The 25,250-nt window shown below is 58.6% G+C and overlaps 3 protein-coding genes across 6 annotated transcripts; 2 read left to right on the forward strand and 1 right to left on the reverse strand.

Moving 5' to 3' along the window:
* Window positions 1–79: 79 nt before the first annotated feature.
* On the reverse strand, window positions 80–15,442 carry MMS19 (MMS19 homolog, cytosolic iron-sulfur assembly component). Of its 4 annotated transcripts, XM_071748509.1 has the most exons (31): window positions 15,264–15,442; window positions 11,296–11,344; window positions 10,587–10,687; window positions 9,089–9,174; window positions 8,653–8,727; window positions 8,072–8,141; window positions 7,748–7,876; window positions 7,475–7,536; window positions 6,874–6,960; window positions 6,506–6,580; window positions 6,158–6,235; window positions 5,702–5,840; window positions 5,172–5,326; window positions 4,880–4,958; window positions 4,540–4,665; window positions 4,196–4,277; window positions 3,759–3,856; window positions 3,254–3,394; window positions 2,870–3,025; window positions 2,566–2,665; window positions 2,349–2,451; window positions 2,162–2,236; window positions 1,901–2,027; window positions 1,717–1,817; window positions 1,594–1,650; window positions 1,297–1,483; window positions 1,124–1,206; window positions 879–1,043; window positions 740–799; window positions 525–625; window positions 80–446 (listed from the first exon to the last, which is right to left on the reverse strand). In XM_071748509.1, exons 1-31 carry the CDS (start codon window positions 15,382–15,384, stop codon window positions 419–421), a joined length of 3,096 nt encoding a protein of 1,031 aa, XP_071604610.1. In that variant the 5' UTR covers window positions 15,385–15,442; the 3' UTR covers window positions 80–418. The 4 variants fall into 4 exon arrangements, with proteins under 4 accessions (XP_071604610.1, XP_071604608.1, XP_071604611.1 ...); XM_071748507.1 differs by lacking the exon at window positions 7,748–7,876 and having other exon boundaries at window positions 15,264–15,440; XM_071748508.1 differs by lacking the exons at window positions 879–1,043; window positions 15,264–15,442 and having other exon boundaries at window positions 275–446.
* A 209-nt stretch (window positions 15,443–15,651) lies between these two features.
* On the forward strand, window positions 15,652–20,633 carry UBTD1 (ubiquitin domain containing 1). The gene is made up of 3 exons (XM_071748532.1): window positions 15,652–15,897; window positions 19,379–19,606; window positions 19,827–20,633. Exons 1-3 carry the CDS (start codon window positions 15,831–15,833, stop codon window positions 20,210–20,212), a joined length of 681 nt encoding a protein of 226 aa, XP_071604633.1. The 5' UTR covers window positions 15,652–15,830; the 3' UTR covers window positions 20,213–20,633.
* Window positions 20,634–21,728: 1,095 nt separating this feature from the next.
* On the forward strand, window positions 21,729–24,447 carry ANKRD2 (ankyrin repeat domain 2). Its single transcript, XM_071748531.1, has 9 exons — window positions 21,729–22,016; window positions 22,365–22,475; window positions 22,563–22,724; window positions 22,897–23,004; window positions 23,166–23,264; window positions 23,452–23,550; window positions 23,691–23,789; window positions 24,063–24,161; window positions 24,251–24,447. Exons 1-9 carry the CDS (start codon window positions 21,948–21,950, stop codon window positions 24,353–24,355), a joined length of 951 nt encoding a protein of 316 aa, XP_071604632.1. The 5' UTR covers window positions 21,729–21,947; the 3' UTR covers window positions 24,356–24,447.
* The last annotated feature ends 803 nt before the right edge of the window (window positions 24,448–25,250 follow it).

Below are 25,250 nucleotides of genomic sequence, written 5' to 3' on the forward strand. Positions count from 1 at the left end.
CCAGCAGCACCTTTAGCTACTTGGCATACAGACAGGCATTGGGGTCCCAGCCCGGGCAGCTCAGAGACCCTCTGCACCATTACCAAAACAGATAAATTTATTCCTCTGGTAAGCAGGTTGCACACACCGTATGAGTGCACGCAGGCCTGCCCTCTCCATCAAACTTGTCGAGTCTGTCCATCACTGTCCCTGGCTGCAGCAGAGGCTGGGCAAGCCACGAGCGGCACAGCTCCTTCCCTCTGGCAGTGCTGGGAAGGTGCTGCAGTGAGAGGTGCTGCTGGCTGGCCCCCACACTCCCAGCCCCAGCTCTTGGGGCAGTACTGGGCTCTGAGGGTCCATGGCATCAGTTGGATGGCTTGGCGGGTGAGCGGGGGCCCAGTCAGATTGTCAGTCAGCACAGGGAGGGGATGCAGGGTGCTCACCTGCCTGGGCTCCCAAGCAGGAACCTGTGGAGACAAAGATGGTGCCATCAGCCAAATCCCCAATATGCCAGCACCTCTCCAGCTCCAGCTACACGCACTCACCATTCCCCCCGTGCTGCCACTGCCTCCCTCCGCACCAGCCTCTTCTTGTCATCCAGAGGCTTGGCCAGAGCCCGGATAACTCGGGCCTTGTAGGGGAGGAGCTGTAGGATAGACAGGGCTCTTAGTGAGAGCTGCACTCCCAGGAGGAGGTGTGGGACCCCTTTGTCCCTCTTAACAAGCAGCAGCAGGCAGCAGACTGCTGCAGGAGCACTTACCACTACTGTGGGTAGGCTGGTGAGCGCATGGGCACAGCGCAGGGCGGCGATGCGGACATCCTGAAACAAAAAGGGATGAGCATAGGGAAGGAGGCAGGAGCAGGGGAGAGGGCTTGGGTTGGGAGGGGGGGGCATGCACCATGGTGGGGCTGGAGGCGAGACTGAGGAACTTGGTGACCAGTGTGTCAATGTGCAGGCTCATGATCTGGGGAGCTTCAAGCATCAGTGGCTGGAGGCAGCTCAGTGTGGAGAGCTGCACTACGCGGTCTGAGCAGGACAAGGCCTCGAGCAGGAGAGAAAGCAGCTGCAGGTGGGGAGGACACCACCAGATATGAGTAACTCCCAGCTATTAACAGCCCCCCTCCCACCAAGGCTGGCTCTCACCGTAGGCAGCTCTGTCACCAGCACGGGCTTGGGGAGGTGGTTGAGCACGTGGGACAGGCCCTTCAGGTAATTGGCCTTGATGTCTGTGGAAAGCAGAAATGGTTACAGACAGCCAGGGGAAGGAGGGGACACCTCTGGTACTTTGGGTAAGAGGTGATGGAGTGGCTGCTCACCAGGACCAGCGCTGTGGAATCCCTGCACCAGCTTGGGGACGTTGTCAGTGAAGAAGCGCTGGCGGAACATGATGCGCACATCAGCGTGACAGTTCTTGTGCAGCACGTCGGGAGTCTCTGCCATCAGCAGGGAGAAGCCATCAGCTGCCGCAGGACCCAGTTCTGTGTCGCCCAGCAGGCCCAGCAGCTGCAGGGGGAGAGAGCCCTGAGACAGGGCACCCTGCTGCAGGGGTCCTGACTAGCTGTGGGTGCAGCGGGAAGGTGCCTTGGACATGACCCAGCCCCGCTGCTGCCTACCTTGTCTGTCAGGCAGGAGGTCAGGGGGTGGTAGCGCAAGACCAGGGCTTTCGTCACCTGTGGGGCAGAGCAGAGTCAGTGCCAGGCCAGGACCCCGGCTCCCACACCCAGGGCTGCCCTTACCCAGAGCAGCAGGGTGAGTGCCTGCATTCGTCGGGGGCCCTCTGCAAGGCTGGGCTCCATCCTGTTCATTGCAAGCTGCAGAATCTCATCCAGCTGCTGCCCTGGGGACACAGAAGAGACAGAGTGAACCACTCTCCTGCCAGCAGTGGGCAAGGACCCATGGTGGCCTGCCCAGCCCTCTTACCTGCTGGGTGCTTGTTCACCAGTCCTGCGAAGCACTTGGCAGCCGTGGTGGCAGTGAAGGAGCAGTTACAGGAGCAGCTCAGTGCCAGTAGCTCCCGGAGCAGCCGCTCCTGCTGAGGAATTGCCACCTGGAAAAAACACATAGCATGCTACAGCCCAGGGCTGCAGCTGCTCCCCTCTTCTACCCATGGAGCCTGCTGTAGACCTGGGTAGGAGGATCCTTTGTCAAGACCCTTCTTCCTTCTGCTCCCCACCAACTTACATTGCGAGGCAAGGAGCAGACAAAAGCCATCAGGAGGATGACCAGACGTCTCTGTGCCTCCAAGCACTCCCCATGCTGCAGGGGAAGAACAGTACCAGTGTCACCAACAGTCCTTGCTGACTGCCTGTGTCAACATCCTCATTCCCTGTTCCTGTTCTGGCACCCCAGCCCCAAGCATGTAACATACCTCAAAGGGCTGGAAGGAGCATGGAAAACTGTTCTGGGGCAGGAAGGAAACCTCTCCATCCAGGAAGAGGGGCACCACATGAGACACACTCTGGGCAGCCAGCCTAGGAGAAAGGAGACATCGCAATGTGCTGCTCTGGGAGGGTCACTAGGTTGCTCCCAGTGACAATAGCAGGGGGATGACAGAGTGCCCTGCATCCTGCCCCAGCATCACTCACTCCGGGCTCAGGTGGGTGGTGGCAGCGCTGATGACCGGGACCATGGCAGCCAGCACCTCCTCGTCCAGCAGTGCCTTGCCCAGTGGCCGGTGGGTGCTCTCTGCAGGCAGCGAGAGGAAGGGGACACGCTGGAGCCCGCTGCCCCGACGAGGAGGCTGGCACAGCCCTTGGACCCACACTGCTCGGTCTCCGGCAGGGCCGGCAGTGCTCGCAGTTGCCAGGGGGAGGCAGCAGCAGCACGTGCTGTGGTACCCTGGACCTCAAGGAATTGCCTGCCCTCCCCTTTCCCCTCTTCCACACCTACCTTGCAAGGCAGCCTGCACAGCCATGGCCAGCAGGCAGGGCACCACAGTCTGATGATAGTACCAGCAGCCCTGCACATCCTGCTGGCACTGCAGGGCCACACGGTGCAGGCTCTGGCACACAGAGACCATCTCCTGGGCATCCCCGCCCTGGCTCCCTGCAGGACACAGTCACCATCACGTCACACAGTTGCAGCACTCACCCCCTGATGTGCACCGGGACCCCTGGGCATTTCAGCTCTCCCTGCTCCCCCTCCACTGGTGGGCTTCACACCCCAGATCCTCGAACCACCACCATCCCCAGTCTCTCCTACCACCAGCAACATAATGGAAGCAGCTCCTGTCCTGATGCCTTCAGTGGAGCAGCCTTCTGCAAGCTGCATTACCTTTCTGCACCTTCCGGAGATGCTGCAGCAGGACTGGGACAGTCTCCCTCACAATGCCGGTGTGGGTGGACACGGCTGCCAGGGCTCGCAGGCAGCGCTGCCGCAGTGAGCAGTGGTGGTGGGAGCTCTCCTCCCCCGGCTCTGAAGAGGAAATACACTTCAGGGGGTGCTGGGGTGACCCCAGGCCCGCCTGCCCAAAAGCATTCATGGCCTAGAGCCTGCCAGCATGGATGGGGTGAAGCAGCATGGCAGAACAACTAGCCGGTGCCAGGCCCAGAGCATGCTGCCCACTGTGGCTGGGCATCTCCTCCCCACACAGGATGGCTGCCAGCACCAGGCACAGCCTTCTGTGTGCCAGCTCCACAGTGCCTGCACTGGGAACACCCTGAGCCACTGACCTATGCCATACAGCACAGCCCCACTGCCTGGTAGAAGCCGAGTGGGAATGGGACAAGATTCAACCCAAACAAGACCACCATTCCCTTTCCAAGGATGCCAGCCCTACCTGACTGCAGCTCCTCTTGAAGCCTGGGTACCATGCGTTCAGAGAAAACCTTTGGGTAGAAAGGGGCCAGAGATCCAGCTGCCTCCATCGCTGCTTCACTGCCAGAGGGAACAGAGAAGGAGGGGTGATGTGAGTACTGCAAACCCAAGGCTGTTTGTACACCAGCTGCGGAGATCTAGGCCAGAAGGTGCCTCAAGATACCCATTTCTCATCAATCTGCCTTTTTCATCATACTGGCAGGAAGAGCCCCTTTGACAGGCCTAGATTTTCTCATTTCTAGCCCATAAGTTGTTTGGTTCTTTGCTCTTGAACTCACATGGGTAGTTCAGACAGTTCCTGTGCCTTCCTCCAGACTACAGCCCACCTCTGCAGCAGACAGGCTTTGTTCCTCTCCCCAGAACCATGTGTGACTGCAGTGGCACCAGCCCACCTCTCACCTGCTCTGGGAATCCTCCTCATGCAGAGCAAGACGGATGAGGTGATCCACAACCAGCTCCAGGTCAGAGGGAGAGAGGAAGCCTGGAACAAGAGCCATAGAAGAATCCTGCCAGCAGCCCAGCATCTTCCCCCTGTTCAGGCTAGCAGCAACACAGCAGCATGACAAACAGCAGGTACATGATGCCCAGCACAAACAGACAAGAGAGAGGCCAAGTGTCCCTGGAGCTCATGGCCTGGGTAGAAAATGCTGCAGGCAAGGATGTCCCAGCACCCACGTGGCACAATGACTCCCTGAGCAGGGTGACACCTCCCTCTGTATTCCCCAGGAAAACAAGGAACCAACCTTGTAGGGAGCCCAGGACAGTCAGTGCCCTGACCCCAACCAGCTGCAGCTGCACACTGGGATCTGTCAGGGCCGAGAACACCACAGAGCAAACCGGGGCTCGGAGCAATAGCAAAGTGCTCTCATCTGGAGAGAGAGGCACAGTGTCACTGCCTGCACCTGGCTGTCACCTCACAGACACCACCTTGGCACCTGACAGACCCCTTCTGGGGCCCTGCCGGTTGCACAAACAGCTCCCAGGTCAGTGAGCTTTCCTTCTCTGTCAACACACAGGAAGGTGAGGTCAGAGCTAGCAGTCCCCTGGGACATGAGTGCCTCCAGAGGGACCAGCCAACTTCACCTTCTTCCACATGTCCCCAATTCTGCTTCAGCTCCAGGAAGCTTAGGAGCATTTCCAGGATTGTCCTCCTCTGACTGCTCTGCAGGGACACAAAGGCATAACCCAGATCACTGTCACTGCTGTGCCAGATCACCTGTGCCTCAGTCTGGTGATGTGAGGGTGTGTAGAGGATGCCCACCACAGCCAGGAATGGACCCCCAACTTTGACACCCTGCTCCAGCCAAGCCTTGCAGAGCCAGTGGGTGCCTTCAGCCCTGCCATCTGTGGCTGCAGGGCCCGGAGTGCTCCTGACCTGTGTATGCTTGTTGTACTGCTCCAGCAGCAGGGGCAAGACGCTGCGGGTGACGCGATGGTAGGCGCGGATGGAGGCACCCGCTGCTGCCTGCAGGAGTTTGGCACTTGGCCACACCAGCTTCATGTCGGGCTCACACAGATGGTGCCTGCAATCTGAGATAGGTCAAGCATCAGCTGCAGCAGCACAACCCCTCTGCCTCACGTGTGGGGCCACAGCCACTGTCTGGGCCAGGACGTGCCGCTGGGGCGCAGCTCGGAGCAGCAGCAGGATTTTCCTGGCAGAGCTGCTTCCCCCAGCTCTGAGCACACAGCTCAGCTTCAGACAGGGCAATCCCAGCAGAAAGGGAAGCAACTCAATCCAGGAGGCATTTCCTACTGTGCCTCTTCTCCCTTCCTGCAGCCAGCTACCTTGGAGAGGCCAACAGTGGCTGGGAGGGCTAGAGAGAGAGGTGGCTTCAAAAGGAACAAGCTAGGAGGATGCTTGCAGGCCGGGCTGTCTGGAGCAGGGTAGGTCTCTCTGATAACTACCTTGCAGGATGGTGCTGAGGAAGGAATCCAGAAGATCTTCAGCGTCAGAGCTGAGCACAGAGCGGGAGAGGCAGGCAGAGAGGGCGTGCAGTGCAGTCAGGCACTCAGCCTCCACCTTCTCACTCGCTGTCTGGAACACCTACAGGAGATGCCATAGGATGAGCTAAGCTCCATGCTGACCCTGACCACAGGCTTCATGCTCCCAATGAAGGCTTGAAGGGCTTCAACTCCCACCTCACTTCCCACATGCTCTGAACATGCAGTGTGACATTTCCCAGCCCTAGGGACATGCTGATATTGCTGGCATATCTCCTGACTTTTCAGCTAGGGCTGTCCAAGGCCACAGGTTGGGGCTGCTGGGAGATGTTGAGCTTTCCTGGTCTGGCTGTGAACTCCTGCTCAGCAGCAGGAGGCTAACAGTGGTGGAACACTTGTTAGGGGTCTTGCCGTACTCACCTCCCTGCGCAGAGATGACCAGAGGCTGGTGAGGAATTCCTGCAGCTCCTTCTGTCCATAGATGGCACAGCAGGCAGTCTGCAAGAGGAAGCCAGGAGAAAGGATCAGAGAGAAGCCAGTACCAGGAGGACACAGAGCAGGGATGCTGCCTGTCCTGGCAGGCTTGTGCTGAACTGCACGAACCACTCCAGGGAGAGGGGAAAAGAGGAAAGAGTGATGCAGGCCAAACCAGGCCCCTGGAAATTGTGGCTCTGTGAGGGAGTCTCTGGTTGGCAGGGAGAAGTGGCTGCTGGCTGCTACTGCCACAGCCCAGCTGCAGGCTGAAGGGAGTAGGGAATCCCTCCTTACCAGAGTCTGCAGGGAGTCAAGCTTGGCACTTTGCAGGTCTGAGTCCATTTTCTCAATGAGCAGAGGGAGCAGAAACTGCAAAAAGAGACACTTAGCCTACACTTGACACCACCTTGTCCATGACTCTGCAAGACTGCAAGCTCAGCCTCTGACAGGAGAGCAGAGGTGGAAGGATAAGCAGAGGTGTCAGTGTAAGCACCCTCCCCACGTCCAGCCTCAGCAGGAGACAGGGTGCTGTAAGTGCAGGTTCCACGTTCCAATTGTTTCCATCCCACATAGCCACAGCAGGCAGGAGCTGCAGTACTATGAGATGCAGCCTGTGCTCAGGGAACAACAGGGTGCTGAAGAACCCTCCAGGCACCTCTTACCTCAGCAAATTGGGCCGTAGAGGCCAGTACGGCCCGGAGGCTCATGATCAGGTCTTCTCTCTGTATGCCATGAGGGTCATTAGGGGGCTGGAAAGGAAGAAGAGAGCAGGTCACCCACCAATCTGGAAACCTCCCAAACCAGCCATCACTTGAGGCTGCATCACCTCATCTACAGCAAGGCAGCAGCGATGTCAGTCACTGCAGCCAGCCTGGCACCAGCCTGTCAGTCTGGGGACCACAGCTCGCAGCTCAGCACTGCTCAGCCAAGACTCTTGTCCACCCTCTCCTCCCATTCCCTGGAGGGGACACAACCCTCTGAGAAAAGACCAGAAGAATCATAGAATCATAGAATTGGCTGGGTTGGAAGGGACCTCAGAGATCATCAAGTCCAACCCTTGATCCACTACTGCTGCAGTTCCCAGCCCATGGCACTGAGTGCCACATCCAGGCTCTTTTTAAATATCTCCAGGGATGGAGAATCCACTACTTCCCAGGGCAGCCCATTCCAATGCCTGATCACCCTCTCGGTAAAGAAATTCTTTCTAATGTCCAACCTAAACATCCCCCGAAACAGGTTGTGACATGAGGCAGACTCACTCACTGGAGTAAAATCAATGGGGAAGTAGCAGGATGTAACTTCAAACAGCTCCTCCACAAAGGGACCTGCAAAGAGAGGAGAGAGGGAGTGAGCAGAGATGCTGGGCAAGAGAGGCACAGCAGCTCTGCTTAGCACCCATGACAGGCTGGCACTTCACCTATTAAAGCATGTCAGGGACCAGCCCAGCCCTGATCAGACCAAACAGCCATCCTTTCAACAGCTCAAAGCAAAGCAACATGTCTCCCAGTCAGCTCTGCACAGCAGGCACTGGCTCACCCAGGGCGTAGTTCTTGGCAATGATATCCCGTACAATCTGGAAGGCCACCAGCAGATTGCGGGGATCCTTCTCCCCATCCATCACCTGGATGAAGCCAAAGGTGAAGTCAGCACCCAGACCCTTCAGCTCTGCAAAAAGAGGGAGCATGAGCAGGCACAGGACACCAGACCTCACCAACATGTCACAAAATCAGCCCAGTTTCCCCAGTCCTGAAGCCCTTCCAGCTCTCCCCAGACAGACCACAGAGCCCTCAGAAAAAGCAAAAGTGAGACATTTTCCCAGCCCAGGCAAGCTCAGAGTAGTTCTGGCACCTGCCCCCTCACCTTCCTCCCTGGTGCCCATGAAGTTTGTGATGATTCTGTAGACTGTGTGGCGGTCCAGCTGCATCAGGGACTGGAGGAAGGAGCAGAGCAATCAAAACAAGCCTCTGCACATGGCAGCACTGCTATCCCACCACCCAAGGGCAGGATCCCCAGCAGCTTAGGTACTGCTTCCTGGCATGCAGATCCTGTTTGTCACATGCAAAGTGTGCACGTGCCTATGCAATGGCATCTGAACACACCAGGTCTACATGTGCTGCCCAAGGCCCTGCCAGTGCAAACAATCTCAAATTGGAGGTGAATCTGGGGGCACTTAAACACAGCCTGGAGGACAGAGCAAAAGAAATAATTCCCCCAGGGCTGAGAAAAGGGAGGACAAGAGCCAAAAAGGATCCTTGGCTGCTGTCTGCCTCCCACCCTGCAGTGAGCCATGCTATTGCTAAGCTCTGCAGAAGCACTGCACTGCTGCTGCAGGATGCACTGCACTGCACTGCTGAACATCAACCCTCAGGGTGGGTGGGCAATCCCCAGATACCCAGGGAGTGGGGAGCAGGGATGGAAGGATGGGAAATCACATTGCTCACCTGCACATGTACTTCCTGGAAGATGGCTTTGAGCACAGACACTGCTAGCCCTGAGGGCAGCAACTCACACATGCTCTGGGGACAGGAAAAGAAAAGCAAGACTATGATGGCAGCCTTGTACCAGAGCTCCTCCCTCTGTACAGCAGCTACCTGCAGTGCCTTCTCCTACAACAGGGAGAACTCAAGCCCCCTACAGACAGGACAAAATGCCTGCCACCTGGAATGGCTGGGGAATTCTAGCCCCAACACCAGCATGAGGCAGGGAATCAAGGCAGAAATCTGCAAGGGGCAGAGCAGGAGCACAGAGGAAATAGGACAATGCTGCAAGGCAAGAGCTTATAGCCCAGCTGGGTCCCACTCAACACACTGCTCCAACTGGTACCCAGGTGCTGGAGCTCCCCAGCACCGCTCTGGTGGCTTGGGGACACGAGCTCACCAGTGCTTGAAGTCCCTGGAGCACTGAGGGGATCACAAGGTGATGATCTTGCAGCCGGTTCTCATAGAACAGGATCAGATGCAGCACTGTCAGAAACAGACACCAACATTCATTAGTCCCAGGAAACGCATCTGCTGGGTCCCACCTGGCTCCAAAATCTCCTGTAAGCAAGCCAGGTCTGACAGCAGCAGGGCAGCACCCACCTCTGGCTGCTGCAGAGGTGCTGGAGCTACCAGGAGATATTTGCCCTGGCCTGTCCAGACACGTGGGTGCAGACACCAGCAGCAAAGTGACAGACGCCTGCTCAGTGAAGGCTCGAGGATGTTGTGGGGTGGGGCACAGGGCTTAAGCAGGAGCTCCAGCTTCCCTGTGCTTGGCTCCACAACACGTTCCTGGCCCCTGAGTCACAGCCATGGGCGCCTGCACATCCCGGCCCTGAGGAGTGGCAGCAGGAAGCAGACTGAAGAGCTGGCTAGCAGCATCCTGTGCCCACAGCTGCTGCAGAAACTCACCCCCCCCAGGAGGCAGCCTGACGTAGCACTTTAGAAATGAACTGCGTGAGGAGGGACATGAAGGGAACCAGGGCCGGATGGGGTGTCACAGCAGCCACCTGCACCTGCTGAGGAGCTGGCTCTGCCCACCCTCCTCCAGAGCTCCTGGTGACTTGGCTCTAACTCAGCTTTTACCATGCCAGGCATCTCCACTGAACCTCCCTACCTCTGGCTGCCTGACTCCAGCTACACCAGTAACTTGTCTGCCTGTTTTCTACCTGCACAGCTGCTCTTGGCCCTGCCCAGCACCAGTCTGAGACTTAGAGAGAACCACACAGCAAGGACTAAGGACTCTTCACTTCCATCCTTCCCTTCCTCCACTCGCTAGCCAGCCCTTCCCCCTCCTCACCAGCCTGCTGGCACAGGCTCGGTTACCCAACAGCAAGGCCCCAAATCAAAGCTTGGCAGCACTTACCACCTTCTCCTACTACCAGCCACGTGGTAAAGGACATTTAACACAACCAAACCTTCTCCTTGCCACCACACACTTTTCCCACCAAATATTCTATTCTCATCCATCAATTGATCTCCCTTCTCCCCAAGGTTCCCCAGGCAGGCAGGCAGCAGGGCTGTCGTGTGACTCTTCGTGAACGATGGTTTTCCTGTGCTGAATCACCACCCAAGGACTCTGACATGCAGATGTGTTCCCAAGGTGTTCCACGTGGACCTGAGCACACCTGGGTGTGCAACACCCACACACTGCCAGGGTCACTAGCTGCAGCCCAGGGCTTTGGCATGTGTGACCTGAAACATGTGGGGAGGTTGGCAAAAAGGCTGCAGCATCAGGCTCTGTGACCTCCTTGGACCTTGAGTCAATAGACAGGCATACACACAGCTGTCACAGTGCTCAATCAATCCCTTTGCTGACTGCAGGAGAGACACCCGAGCAGCACTGGCTTTACTCCCAACCCACTGGCAGCCACTCAAGGGCCCAGAGCAGTCCTTACCTTCCTTCTCCTGGAGCAGAGAGTAACACTGGAGCAGGACTTGTGACAGCAGCTGGATGCCTCGCCCTCGTGTCCGAGGATCTGTGTTCTCCAGGGAAGACCTAGAAAAAGTGGGAAGGAATCCCGTTGTGAGACACCTGTTGTGAGCAGGGACACCCAAGCAGAAAGCACATCCTGAGCAAACACACAGTAAAAGCAAAGAAGTGCTGCCCTCTGGGCAGGGGGTTGGTGACCCACTCCTGCCTGATTGGCTGACAGGGTGGGAGCAGACACCTCTTCCCCTGTCTGTGCTGGACATACACACTCAGGCTCAGAGCCACCTGCCAATAAATTCAAGTTCTCAGGTTGGACCAGAGAAATTGCTCTTGCACCATGCTCTGCACCTGAAACTGGTCCCAAGATCACAAGGGCCTAAAAAGGGCAAAGCCTTTTACAGCAAGGCAAACCAAACTCGGGAGAAAGAAGCCTCCCCAGATCCCAGGCCATGTCAGCTTGGAGACGGAATCAAAAGCCTCACCCAACTCATGACATGGTGATGTGCAGTTCCTGCGGGCAGGCCTGCATGCTGTGTGTGTCTGCTGTGTCTGCCAGTATTGCAGCCAGCTCCCCCTGTATGGGCACACACTGTTCCTTCTCACCATCCCGCCTTGCAGGAATCTCCCCTGCAAGGCCCTTGTGTTATGTGTAACATGTGTAAGGCTTTGCTTACCCCAGAGCTTCCACCAACTGCAGCACAGTCCAGCTTCCATCTTTCACCCCTGAAGAAAAGAGGTAAAGAGAGTGAGCCAGAGAGACCCCCAGAGCGTCAGTCGGGCATGATGCTGGAGACCGATGCTGGGAAGGGCCCTTTCCCACCACAGCAGGAGAGGCTGACTGGGTGTCAGCACCTCACTAAGTGCCAAAGGTGATATATGCACTCAGGTGGTGGATTTGCCTCCAGCCCCATCTGCAAACATGTTTGGGACCAAAAGCTGCCTTGACTGGATCAGATCCAAGAGAAGGCAGGAAGGGATGGACTTGCTGACACTTCGTCTCTGCCCTCTCACTGCAGCCTGGATGCATCTATGACCAAGATGTAGCTCCTGAGAAAAGCAGCTTTGCTGCTTGCTCCACTTCGCTAAGACACAAAAAAAAATGTTTTCCTATTGTGAGCAAGCCATGAGGAGACAGAGGGCAGCTACCCAGGTGCTTCCTGGGGGAGAACTGGCTTAAAAAACAGCCCAGACACTGGGGATCAGTCAGCTGCCCATCTTGGCTCTGTCACCTCCATGCTACACTGAGCAAGACCTGCACTAACTCTCTCCAAGATGGAGGGCAGGGAGAAAGGTACCTTTGTGGTCAGAGGAAGACAAGGTGTTGGGACTGCTGGATTCTATTTCCAGCTCTGACTCAGACACCCCTCACACTAGGTTGCCACACTCACCTGCTCTCTCCCTATTCTTGCAATTCAACTGGGGGAAAAGTCACTCCTTGGGAGGCTTTGGTAAGGATCTGCTGCATCCTATAAGAGCCTTGGCAGAAGGGCAGGTTCTCCACTCCCATCACCCTCTGCCAATGTGGCATCTTTCCAGCAGGAAAGTTCTGTGCCTGGCCTGTGCTCAGACGTGGGGCAGGGGAGCAAGGGGCTGCTTTTCCTTCAGCTCTCTGACCTGTAGCTCAGGTGGCAAGGGACATTGCTGGGAAACAAGCAGCACCCCTCACTCTCCACCTAGACAAAACACCTTTCCTCCACAAATAAACAAACAAACAAAAAAAGCACCTTCCAGTCACCAAAACTCACTGTAAGTACTCAGGAGCAATTCTGAACACTTGGGAGGACCCTGCTCACCCTTCTGCCCTGCTGAAGCCTATGCAACTGACTGGGCACCCACCCCCTCAGAAGCCTGAAGGTTTCATTTGGGGCCTTTCCAGGCTTTGTGTCTCCTACTATTGCAAACATTTACTGGCTTTTCTTAAGCAGTTAATTCCAGTACTAAGTGAACTGCTCATCACAGAACAGTCTCTGGGGATGGGAGAAGGCATGCCAGTGTTTTCTGACAGCAGGCAGAGCCAGGGCTTCCAATCCCACTTGGGAGAGCAGGCAGGGGGAGCAGGCAGGGGGAGCCTGGACTGAGGAACAGAACAGGTAAGGATAGCTGAGAGGAAGAAGAGGAGCCCAGGAGGCTGCAGAGTCAGCAGGGACAAACTGAACAGGAGGTGCCTTGAGCAACAGCCATGAGATGCTGGCAACATTTACTGCAGAAGAACGACAACACAAGAGCATGCACTGGCATAGAGCAGGAGAGCTCGTATAGCCCCTCCACACCCACTATCCTGACACTCCCTCCCTAAGCACATGGAAAGCCCTCGTGCCTCTGAACCACTGTGGAGAAGGTCTGAGATAAGCTTGTCTCTGTGGGCAAGTTCTCTGCCCCTCTGAATTTTCAGAAATTGAAAGCAGCATCCATATAAAGCTGCTTGTCTCCTCATCCACAGGAAGGCGCTGGAAGGTAATGACCAAACCACAACAGGCTGTGGATGCTCCTCCTGGTTAGGAGCCCCTTTGCTAGGCTGCAGCAAAAGAAACTTGCTCTGTTCCTCAGGGCTGCCTCCTGAGGGGTGATCACGCCAGACTGTGAGCACTGCTGCTGTAATTGGATCTGCCTCATCAGCACGGCAGGCACAGGGAGCCTGTCGAACTTCTGACTCCACATCTGGCAGCAGCACATCCCCAAGGTTAATGAAGCACCTTGAAGCCCAGCACTGCCTTTACCAGAAGGGCTGCCTTCCTATTATGGTGTTCCTGCAGCCCCAGAGGCTAAACAGAAGGAAGCCATTTACCCTTTGCAGTGTTATTACTCAGAATCAATCTGCTCCCTTTCCTGACACGTCTGCCCCCGTTCCACATGGCATCCTAGACACTCATCACTTCTGCAGGCTTCCCGTGCCTGTTTGCCCACACACCCTCAAAATATGATCACAGTGCATGGACAGAGTGTGATGGATTTCTGTAACAGCAGTATCCTTCTCTCTCCATCTTTTAATAAAAACTAGTTTAGCCTCTTTCTGCCACCCACTGACCAGTGCAGCCCAAGGTGTCTGTGGCAGCACCCAGGCCTCACTTTCCAAGTTACACTCAATTTAGTACTCAGCAACACATAGAAAATGCATTTCTTCCAATTGCACAACAGCCAAAAGGCTAGGAAAAAACCTCCCCTTTCACTCAGGGATACATGATGCAATTTAATACTTCTGATGTGTGTTCTACACGAGGCATGAGGGGCCAAAGGACACCCCCAGATCCCTCACTTGTCAAGGCAGGTTTGTCACAAGCACCATGTGGCTGACAAGAGCTGGGGGAGGCAGGGTTGGCTCTTCCCTTTGTACATCTCTGAAGAGACAAAGCTTTCCTGAGCGTTTCTGTAACATGACTACAGATGACAGCAGCAGTTGTAAGGTTATCTTTTCCTCCCATCTATCCCAAACATGTTGATGGCTTTGTGCAACTCTTTTGCAACATCTTGAATGTCACACAGTTCAGTGAATTTCTGCAAATTTCCTTGGCATTTTCTTCACCCTGACATCACACAAACCACTGGGTTACCATCCCGTTTTGCCAGCTCACCTCATCACCAAGACACCATGGATCAGTTCATAATCCATCAGTCTTGGGAAATGTCTATAAGCAATCCCTCTGCACAAATTTAGCTCTGTATCCTTCTCTGCTCTCTCAACTCCTTTCCCAAATACTCTGAAGGCACTGCCTAGAAACAAAACCATGCTGCCTTATCCTCAGAAAGCCACATTCCTGATGCTGCAAGTTCCCTAATGTAAAAAAGTCACCCAACTGCTGCTCCAAGCAAAAAGACAGATTATCCATGGAAACCAAATGTCCCAAGCCCTGCCAGGAGAGGAGAAACAAGAGAGTCCAGTCAGAGCTTGGGCCCCAGAAGCAAGGGACAGCAAAGCCAGCAAATCAGTCATGTCCCACAGCACCACAGCAAGGCCAAGAGCTCCCTTCCCACTGGTGCCTTCTCTACCACCCGGCAACAGCCACCCCACAGCTAACTGTATCCTGTACCATCCATAGCAGTTCCCACTGCACCCCAAACCCAGTGGTGGGGCCTGCAGCTTCATGCTCCTGTCAGCACACACACCTCATGCCATATACAAGCCCCATTTCCTGCTCCAGGCCAGCCTCCAGCAGACCCAAAACCTTCAGTCCCACCCCACAGTCTACACCAGCCATCTAAAACCCTGAATCCCCTCACAGCTCCCAAACAGCCCGGCATACAACCACGCCTCCTCTGCCTTGCCACTGAACCACTCGCCCTGGCTGCTGCTCCACAGCCCCTCGTCCTCATCCCACCTCTCAATGCCCAGCTGACAACTGCAGGCCCATCCCATTTCCCGTGCCCTGCCACACAGCCATGCTCTGCACCCCAGCCCCGCACCCCTGACCCACAGCCCACGCCGCGCCATCCGCTGCCCCACAGCTGGGTCTATGCCTGGGCCCACAGCCAGCCTCACAGCCAGCCCCACGCCCTGCCCCACAGCCTCACGCTCACTCCCAAAGCCCACCCCACAGCCCCACGACCCGCCCCACGGCCTCCCCAGCCGTGCCCACGCCCGCCCCAGGACCGGCCCCGCCGCCGTGCTCACGCCCGGCGCCGCCCCGCAGCCGCGCCCACCCGCTACCTGCCGCCACCTCCGCAGCGCGGCCGTCCTGCTGCCCGACCACGAAGTCCTGGACGGAGGCGGCGAGCGCAGCAGCTCCCGCCCCGGTTCCGGTCCCCGTCCCAGTCCTGGCCGCCGCCATGACACCGCGCGCCCCTGGCCGCCGGCCCTGCCGCCGTGCGCATGCGCCGAGCCCTGGTGCTGGGGGCGGTGATAGCGCGCGCAGACGCGCGCACCCCCTCCTCAGCTTGGGGAGGGTGAGGGAGGAGGGGGGGGGGGGGGGAGATGGGTAACGGGGAAGGGGCGGGGCCGGCGTGGTACGGCGGGGCGGAGGAGACAGAAAACCTTGCGGCAGCGGGCGCGCGCACGTGGGCGGTGCCGGTGGCGGGGCCGGTGGGGCCGATCACATGCGCACCTGGGGGTGGGGGCGGGGCGCGGCGCGGGTGTCTCCGGCGGCGGGGCGGCCCCGGCTTTCAGAGCCGGTCGGTGCGGCGCGGCTGCACGGCGCCAGGCGCCGCGGGCGGGCACAGCGGGGAGCCGGCCCCATGCCGAACGCCGCCGGTGCTGCTGCTGCTGCTGAGCCCCGCCATGGGCAGCTGCGTGGGGCGGCAGCGCCGGGAGCGGCCCGCCGCCGGGAACCCCCGCAAGAGAGCAGGTGAGCGGGGCCGTCCTGCTGGCACACTCCCCGTATCGCGGGCGCTGGGGGAGGAGAGGTGGGGTCGGAGGGGGTCCCGTGCATCGCTGGGGCTGGGAAACGTGGGAGCAGCGTGGGCACCGGGAGTACACGGTCCGTGGGTGCGAGGAAGGAAGCGAGCAGGAACCGCGCCGCCCGTTCCGGGGTCCCGGGTGTTTGTAGGGTTAGGGCCGGAGTGTGCTTCCCACCCTGTCCCACCGGTTCCCAGTTCCTTCTGGAGTGTCCCGGGGAGGGTGACAGGTGGCTCCGGTTTGGGTTATGCAGAGTCCCCCGGCTGGATACCTGCCCCGGGTCAGTGCTGCCGGGACACCGATGGGCACAACCCCGTCCCCGCTTCCCCGGGGTTTCAGGAGGTGCTGGGGATCTCGTCACGGCTCTCTGGAGTTACCGGCTGCCGTAAAGTGTCTTCCCTGAGGGTCCCGGAGGCCACTGGGACGGGCATGGCTGCCCGCCGGCGGAGGGGACGTGGGCCGGCGGGGTGAATCACGCATGCCTTCCCCTCGCCTGCCGCCCCGGTGCAATCGTGGCCGGTAATTACCGTGTTTATGGCGAAGTGCTGGTGGGCGGCAGGGGAGGAGGAGCAGGAAGCCTGTGCCCGGGGACAGGGCGCCCCGGCCCTTTCCCGCAGCCAGGTTGTAGAGAGGCTTCCCCGTGGGATGGTGTTTGCAGGTCAGGCTGTGCCCACTGCGCATGGGGATCCAACCCCACGGTGCAGGTCTCCAGGTGTACCCCAGCCCCAGGGGGTCCTGCAGGCTTGTGTGGGGCTTATGGGCCACCTGGAGGTGCAGCCTCCTAGCCCTCTGTTCCACAGGGGTGCAGATGCCTTCCTTGGGGGTGCCAGTGAGTCTGGGGGTCTCTGGCTGATGGCTTGGTCAGCTCAGTGAGGCTGGGGGGCCATCACCTCACACCTTAGGGCTGTGGCTGGGGAATCAGAGATGGATATCTGTATCTGAGTACATCTCTCCCATGCCAAGTAACAGCTGGCTGCAGAGCCCCCCTCTCCATCATCACTACTCACTCCTTGATGAGCTCTCCTGGCATGGGTAACAGTCCCCTCCCAGTGCCCTTGTGCCCCCAGCTTTCTTGCAGCATATCCCTTCCCAGGGCTGTCCCTGGTGCCAGAGTGCCCAGGCTGCAGATGCCCATGCCCACAGTGTGGGGTCACAGCTCTGGGCTGTCAGGTCCCAACATGTGAGGGACTCAGCTCAGCTTGCCCATCTCAGCTGCCCTGGGGCTGTGTCAGGTAACCTGACTGGCACCTGCCCTGGCTCTCTGCAGCTCTGCAGAATGGTACTTGATGGGGCTCCCCACAGCAGGTGACACAGCATTGTCCCCAGGGCGGCCAGCCTGCCACAGCAGGAGAAGCGGGGATGCCAGTGGCAGTCAGCATCCTGGTTCTGTCTGGCCCAGGAGCAGACCCTCTGGCACTGCTGGAGGGGATGTCACGTGCCATCTGGCTGGCATCTCCTCCAGCCTCCAGGACTTGCCAGCCGGACAGGGAGTGGGCTTTGGGGCTGGGGAACCTCCAGAGCTCAGTCTCCTGCCTGGGGTCCCCACAGCAGGCATGGCAGGGGGCTGAGCCATGGGCAGGGTGCTGCAGGCACAGGCTGCAGGCTGCCAGCCAGATCCTGTTGGCTCAAGTCCGGGTGCAGTGAGCGGCCGGACCTGTCCGGTGATGCTGCCATGGAGAGTTGCACAAGGGGCCAGGAATAGAGCAGCAGGAGGTGATTAGAGACTGCACTGCCCAACTGGGTGGCAGCAATAAATAGACAAGGCTTAAGCCCCTGCCTACCAGGGCAAGGTTGCTGGGCATCCCTGTCTGCACGGGGCAGCCACAACCTGTCCCAGCTCACTGGTGTGGCTGGGCCCCATGGCTCCAATCCTGCTGCCTCTTCCGGGCCATCTTCCCTTTGCTATGAGCATAACTGGGGGCATGGTGCCAGCTGGGAGTCCCACTGTGTAAGATGGTCCCTGCAGCAAGGACATTTGCCCCAGCCTGGTGGCTACAGCAGCATAGACATGTGGTCCTGGTCATGTCTTTCAGGTTGGCCTGGCCACTGCTCTGCCACCCTCCTAGGGAAGGTGCAGCCTCTGACCTTGCTCTGTCCTGAGGTGCTGCAAATCCCTCCTGCCCAGCACTGTGACTGCTGAATCGGCAGCACTGGCTGCAGCTGGCTGCCCTCGCTCCTCTGGGGATGTGGGCAGGATGCTGCCTGTCAGGGATGCTCAGCATGCATCCCTGAGGGAGCTGAACTCCTGTGCCCCATGGGGACTCCTGGGGTGGATGCCACATGTCATGTCCAGCACTGGGAAAGTAGGTTCTGCACTGGCTCCAGTGATCTTGGACAGCGTGGGACAGGGCTGATACCAAAGAAGGTCCTATGGTCCCTGGTGTTGTTGCACACTTACCCAGGAAAAGCTGTGTGGGGAAAGTGGCTCAGCCTGCAGCTGGCGGTGGTGGCTGCCCCAGCAGAGTGGTGGCTGCCTCCAGAGGCTGGGATGTGTGGCATCACCTTGCTTGGCAGGTCACTGTGCAGACACAATTGTCCTTCCTGCCTGGCTGGGGTTCCACATCCCCTGTGTCCCGTCCCACAGGAAGGGTGCCGGCTGGCCACCCCAGGGAGAGGGTTGGCAGGAAGGAGCTGTTGTCACTCATTGTCCCCAGCTCAGCTGGGAGTGACAGCAGCTTCTTCCTGCCCCATGCTTCCTGCCCAGCCATGGGGCCAATGGGATAGGGCTGTTCCCACGGGGCTACAGCCTGTTGTAGGGAGGGCAGGGTGGTGTGGGACTCTGATGAAGGTGGCCTAGACCCCTAAGCAGTGCCCGATGCTGGGGGACACGGATGGGGGCTGTTTCATGGAGAGACAGATTGATTTAGGCCATTCCTAGGACTGCTGTGGACTGGCAGTCCCCTACCCCAGCAATTCCTGCTGCCACCCGGTGCTCTGGATATCTTGTGCCTGCTGCCTTGCCACACAGCCTGCTCATCCGAGGGTGGGCAGAGGGGATGGTGAAGTCCTACCCCCCAGGCAGGGCTGCAGCTCAGCTCCTGTAATCCCCTTCCCACTCTGACTCTCCAGCTTATTTCCTGGCTAATTCCCTAAGCTATAAATACTGCTCTGTCTCAACAGGCCCTGAGGCTCCGTGGCCACCCGGTGGGGCAGGAGCCTGGTTCCTTCTAGCATGGGGGCAAGAGCCCTTGTACCTCATGGGTGCAAAAGATGTCACTTAGGTGGGGTGGACAGCTGCTATGAGGCAGGCCAGTGGGACCTTGGGCAGGGCTAATTTCAGCACAGTTCCCCTTGGCCATGTTGGTGTCTTGTGCTGGGCAGGGCAGTCTCTCAGAACAAGGTCTCCAGGAACCTCTGGGGATGGGAAAATGGGGGGCTGAGGGCCTGGGGGGAAGCCCCATCCCTTCCCCTGAGCATCTCTCCCTCCACAGGCCGCAACGAGCCCCTGAAGAAGGAGCGTCCCAAGTGGAAGAGTGACTATCCCATGACGGATGGGCAGCTGCGCAGCAAGCGGGATGAGTTTTGGGACACGGCACCTGCCTTCGAGGGCCGCAAGGAGATCTGGGATGCCCTGAAGGCAGCTGCCTACGCTGTGGAGTCAAATGACCACAGCCTGGCTCAAGCCATCCTTGATGGAGCCAGCATCACCTTGCCCCATGGTGAGAGACGGCACAGGGGGTGCAAGTGGGGTGGGTGCTGGGTGCCCTATAGCTGTGCATGTGGGGGTCCCAGGTTAGAGAGTAGGGTTTCCAGCTGCTATTCACATAGCTCAGCCCAGCCAAGGGGAGCAAAGCAGGCTCTGTGCCTGGGGTGACCCTGTCCCCATTTTGGTGGTCTGTGGAGATGCCCACCCACAGCATCTCACCCTGCTGTCCCCAGGGTCCCTGACGGAGTGCTACGATGAGCTGGGCAACCGCTACCAGCTGCCTGTCTATTGCCTGGCACCTCCTGTCAACTTGATCCTGGAGCGGAGTGAAGAGGAGGCAGTGGAGCCAGCCGAGCCCCTGCCCAACACCCGCCGGGAGTTTGCCCTCAAGGTGCGGCTTTCCACCGGCAAGGACCTTCGACTCAGTGCCAGCATGGCTGACACCATCGGGCAGCTGAAGAAGCAGTTGCAGGCACAGGAAGGCATCGACCTGGCTTGGCAGCGCTGGTTCTTCTCGGGCAAGCTGCTCACTGACCGTATGCGGCTGCAGGAGACCAAGATCCAGAAGGATTTTGTTGTGCAAGTGATTGTCAACCAGCCCCTGCCACCCAGGAACTGAGCCAGCCCCACACTGGTCATGGTGAGCAGGCAGGGAGCTGGGCAACAGCAGCATCTCTGGGGATGCCCCATGCCATGTCCCAACCCTGCTGGAGCTGGGGCAGCCCCTGTTCCCTCCCAATGCTGTCCCTGACCTGTTGTTCCCCAAGCAGGTCTGCATGGGGCTGTGCCACCACTGTGGCCCCTCTTCGCTGGGGACACAGGCACATAACACATTTGCTGCAGGAGGTTTGAGACCAAATGTCTCTTGGGCTGTGTGGCCGGGGCCTCACTGCTGGGCTGTGCCATCAGAGAGAGGCCGTGACCCACTGGGCTTTGGCTTCCCCTGGCCAGGAGGACCCAGGGTGCTGGGCTGAGTGGAGATGTCTTCCCCCTGTACATAGTCTGTATTTATCAATAAAGCCTTTTCATCCTTTCTCTGACCTGTGGGGCAGGTTGGGGTGCTGTCACCCACAGCCATGGGAGGTCCCTGTGCCCATCCTATGCCCACTCCCATGTCAACATGGGCACAGAGTGGCTGGGAGGAGTCTGAGTGCCCCGGCTCTTTGCCTGCCTGGACCCTTTGGCAGTGCCACTGGTATCCTCCCATTGCCATTCGGGCTGCTTGCTGGTTTGGGGCCGCTGTGTCCCTGATTCAGTCCCCTCCTCTGGAGGTTTCAGTCTGTGTCTGCCTTGAGGCCAGGCATGGACTCATGGAAGGGGTTGGTTCCAGGACCACCTTTGTGGTCACTGTCACCTGTCCTGGTAAAAACTGCCTTCAGTGACACTTGTGGGACAGGGTGTCCAAAGCTGGCCCTAGGAACTGCCCAGGAGGGTGACAGTGATGTGTCCCCATCTGTCCTTCCCCCAGGTCCTATGCTGGGGGCTGGTGCCCAGCGCATTAACTGTCCCTGCACAGGGCAGTGCTGGCCTCATCTTACAAAAGGGGAGAGCAAAGCCCAGGGGGGCTGAACAATGTTCCTGCTGCTAGGAATAGCTGCCGGCTCTGCCCACCAGCCCCATGTGAGGCTGATCCCGCTGCCAGGCTGCCCGTGCATGGTGGAGGAGGCCAGGCAGACACTGGGAGACTCTGACAGGACTGCTTGGGATGCTCCACACCTGAGGTCATCCTCCAAAGAGGCATGGACGGGCCAAAGCTCCTGATTGTCATTTGCTGCCTGCTGCTGGCTGTGAGGTTTTTGGGGCCCTATCTCCTCAGTTTGGGGTGGGCAGCAACATCCCTCCTTGGGTACTAGGGAGCCTTGACTGATGCTGGTGGGTGCTGCAGCATCTGGTTGCGTGGAGCTGGGGTGATGAGAGTCATGGGAAGCATCCTGACTGCCCAGGGTGCGTGGCACAGGACACACCACATGGCCTTGGATCGTGTCCCCACTCTGCCAACCCTTTCTGGACCAGCTGCCATGGGCTGTGGACATCCCAGCTTCTCGCAGCCACCATTGAGTTCCTGGGCAGCCCAGGGAGGTGGGGTGATGGGTCTCTTTAAGAGAGTGTGGGGCCAAGGAGGTGAGCCAGGGCCACCAGAAAGCAGGAGAGTGAGCTCATGGCAAAGCTGCCCCAGTCATGTGGAGCAGCCACAGCTGTCAGTGCTCTTAGGCTGTGGGACGGAGGGGCTGGCGGCATAAAGCCCCGTGGCCAGCAGAGCCACCAGCAGCACCAGGAGCCAGGGCTGGGAGCTCCCTACTTGTGGCAGTGAGGAGAGGCCACATCGTGCACAGGGCTACATACTGCAGGCAGACATGGAGTTGGATGTGCAAAGGGCCAAGGAGCTCATTGAGCAGAAGCTGGCAGAGGAAGAGGAGGAGAAGGTGAGTCCATAGGATGGGGGGATGTGGCTGGGATCAGCTGTGTGCCACACCCATCCTTAGGGTCCTTGGCACAAGGTGGCTGGCATTGACTCTGCCACCCTGAGGATGCAGCAAGGTGTTCAAAGGCTCCCAGTGGAATCAGGTTGCCAGCCCAGGAACTCTTGCCCAGCAATAGGCAAGCGCTAAGCTTGCTGAGGGCGGCAAGTGGGCAAGCACAAGTCCAAGGGCTGCCAGGTATCCTAGAAACCTCCACAGTGAGCTGTGAGCCATACCCAGAGCCACCTTCACTAGTGGGCTGAGGATGAAGGTGGCAGGAGGGACCATGCAGCCCCCCCCATGCCCATGCAGCAACTCAAAGGGGATGGTGTGCGGGAGCCTCCGGCTGTAGAGCGGATGAGCACACCTGAGCTGGAGGAGGAGAAATGTGGCCTCAGGAACCGAGGCCTCGAGGCTGTCAAGGTGAGACCGGTCAGGGTTTGGAGGGAGCAGGGGGGTGGCTGGTGGGTGCTGCAGAGAAGGTGAATGGGGTGCTGTGCGTCCCCCCAGGGCCACGAGCGGGTGCGGAAGAGCTCAGTGGACCTGCGGCGGGAGATCATCGATGTGGGAAGCATCCAGCGCCTCATCGAGCTCCGCAAGCAGCGTCGGCAGCGCCATGAGGAGAGGGCATCCACCCCTGAGCCCCCTCCACCTCCTGAGCCCCTGGAGATTGTATGTCGGGGGGGGGCTGGGGTGTGGGGTGGGGGCTGATGAGATAGTCTCCACAGGCCAGCCCCCATGCCAACTGGGGACCTGCCCAGGAAGGCAGGGCAGGGGACACCCCGTGTTGTCCCCTCTGCTGCACCTCTGCAATGCCCCAGCCCTGAGCCCAACTCACTGCCAGGAGGGTCCTGTAGAGCCGGAGACCTTCCTGCGAGCTGCCATCCAGGGCAAGATGAACGTCATCGAGAAGTTTCTGGCAGATGGTGGCAACCCCGACACCTGTGATGAGGTAGTGTCCCCCATGGCCTCTGGCTGGCCCCTGCCTGCAGCCTGCCACCATGTCCTGAGCCTGCTGGCAGGGGCTGGGACCCCCGGGATGGGGCTGGGGGCACAGCTGGGCTGGGACAGGTGGATGCATCCAGCCACCCATCTGGTGCCTTGTCCCCCCAGTTCCACCGCACAGCCCTGCACCGCTCCTCGCTGGAGGGACACACAGACATCCTACAGAAGCTGCTGGACAGTGGGGCCACTGTTGACTTCAGGGACCGGGTAAGGGCATAATGCAGCCAGAGCAGCAGCAGGGCTGGGGTCCCTGCAGCATGGCAGTGCAGTCCCCACCGCTGAGGTGGCCATGGACAGTACTCTACTAGTCCAGCTGAGGCACAGGGATCAGTGGGGGCAAGGGACAGGCCATGGGGCAGGGATGTCCCCTGCCATGATGTGGCTCTGTGCCCAGCTGGACTGCACTGCTGTGCACTGGGCCTGTCGGGGTGGGCACCTGGATGCCCTGAAGCTGCTGCAGGACCATGGGGCAAACCTCAACCTGAAGGACAAGGTGTGTATGGGGAAGAGCCCTGGGGACATGGGGCTGTGTTGGCGGCATGGGCAAATGCTGCATGGCCAGGGATGGCCCTATGTTGGACTAGCAGGGGCGGGTGCTGATCCCTTCTGGTGTACATCTCCTCCCCCATCAAGTTGCTCAGCACCCCCCTCCACGTGGCCACCAGGACTGGACACCTTGACATTGTGGAGCACCTCCTCCACTGTGGGGTGGACATCAACTCCCCAGACAGGGTGAGTGCAGCAGCTATGCAGACAGTATCTGGGGGGCAAAACTGATTCCCACTCACTTGTCTGACCCCTCTGGGGGCTTCCAGCACCTGCAGCAGAGCACATCCCTGATCCAGGGTGCTGGCAGCTGCAGCCAGGGCTGGGGATGGCACAGTCCCCCTTGTCCCCATGGGCGGGTGGGTGTGTGGGGAGCTGGGCAGCAGCACTGGGAACAGGTAGGGGGTCCCTCTTCCCAGAGCTGGACTATTATCCCCAGCCAGGCTGTGTCTCTCACAGGAAGGTGACACAGCACTGCATGATGCTACACGGCTCAGCCGGTACAAGATCATCAAATTGCTGATCTTGCATGGAGCTGACATGATGGCCAAGAACCAGGTGAGAGCTGGGGACCCCAACACAAGGGCCATTTGCTGACCCACCATGTCTTGCCACTCTATCCCCAGCCTCTCTGCCTGTTCCCACAGGCTGGCAAGACCCCAACGGACCTGGTGCAGCAGTGGCAGGTGGACACACGCCAGGCACTGGAGACCAAGGAACAGCCGCAGGTGGAGATGGAGGTCCCTGCGTGACAGTATCAGACAGGAACCTGGGACCGAGCTCATCTCCAAGGAGTAGAGCCTAGCCAAGACTTGTCCCTGTGAATAAAAGCCATCAAAGAACAGCATTCGGCTTATGGGGGCCATGGGGCTGGGCAGCCCGCACCAGGGTGATGGGTCTGGGGAAGTTATCCAGGGAGCTGGGTTACCTGAGGAGCTGGGTTACCCAGCAGCACAGGTATGCCCTTCTTTCTAGCACAATGGCTTGAGTGTTGGGGACACTGGGGAGCCAGGACAGCAGTGGTTAAAGGGCAGGACTTCTTACTGTGGGAAACCCTGGTACTTCAAAGTCCCACCTGGGCAAGCTCAGGAACAAAAGGGCAGCCCAGCCCAGGTCCACACTGTGCTTGAGGCTCAGGTTATGCTGAGGAACAGCAGTCATAACCATGCCGGGCTCCAAAGGGCTGGATATCTGCTTGTTCTCCTGCCTTCCCCACTGGTGCAGGAACACAGCCACTCCTTTGCAGGATGGGTCACTTCATAGAACCATAGAAAGTTAGGGGTTGGAAGGGACCTTGAAATATCACCTAATCCAACCCCTCCTGCCAAAGCAGGGTCACCTATAGCAGGTCACACAGGAACATGTCCAGGTGGGCTGTGAATATCTCCAGGGAAGGAGACTACACAACCCCCCTGGGCAGCCTGTTCGAGTGCTCTGTCACCCTCACAGTGAAAAAATTCTTCCTAACATTTATACGGAACCACCTATGCTCCAGTTTAAAACCATTGCCCCTTGTCCTATTATTACTCACCTCTGAGAAAAGCTTTACTCATTCTCCTGGCACTCGCCCCTTACATATTTATAAATATTGATGAGGTCACCCCTCATTTTCCTCTTGTCCAAGCTGGAGAGACCCAGCTCCCTCAG

Source organism: Heliangelus exortis, chromosome 7 (genome assembly GCF_036169615.1).
Source record: "Heliangelus exortis chromosome 7, bHelExo1.hap1, whole genome shotgun sequence".
NCBI classification, from domain to species: domain Eukaryota; kingdom Metazoa; phylum Chordata; class Aves; order Apodiformes; family Trochilidae; genus Heliangelus; species Heliangelus exortis.

Excerpts from the sequence above, each read along its gene's own strand:
- MMS19 (XM_071748509.1), bottom strand. The coding sequence starts at position 15,384 with ATGGCGGCGGCCAGGACTGGGACGGGGACCGGAACCGGGGCGGGAGCT. Across the intron at positions 7,537-7,747 it reads TGCCAAGAACTACGCCCTGG|GTCCCTTTGTGGAGGAGCTG; the intron begins GTGAGCCAGTGC and ends CTCTCTTTGCAG. Across the intron at positions 4,666-4,879 it reads TTGGGGACATGTGGAAGAAG|ATGAGAGCACTTTGCTATTG; the intron begins GTGAAGTTGGCT and ends CTCTCTCTCCAG.
- UBTD1 (XM_071748532.1), top strand. The coding sequence starts at position 15,831 with ATGGGCAGCTGCGTGGGGCGGCAGCGCCGGGAGCGGCCCGCCGCCGGG. Across the intron at positions 15,898-19,378 it reads GAACCCCCGCAAGAGAGCAG|GCCGCAACGAGCCCCTGAAG; the intron begins GTGAGCGGGGCC and ends CTCCCTCCACAG. Across the intron at positions 19,607-19,826 it reads CAGCATCACCTTGCCCCATG|GGTCCCTGACGGAGTGCTAC; the intron begins GTGAGAGACGGC and ends TGCTGTCCCCAG.
- ANKRD2 (XM_071748531.1), top strand. The coding sequence starts at position 21,948 with ATGGAGTTGGATGTGCAAAGGGCCAAGGAGCTCATTGAGCAGAAGCTG. Across the intron at positions 23,265-23,451 it reads CTGTTGACTTCAGGGACCGG|CTGGACTGCACTGCTGTGCA; the intron begins GTAAGGGCATAA and ends CTCTGTGCCCAG. Across the intron at positions 23,551-23,690 it reads ACCTCAACCTGAAGGACAAG|TTGCTCAGCACCCCCCTCCA; the intron begins GTGTGTATGGGG and ends TCCCCCATCAAG.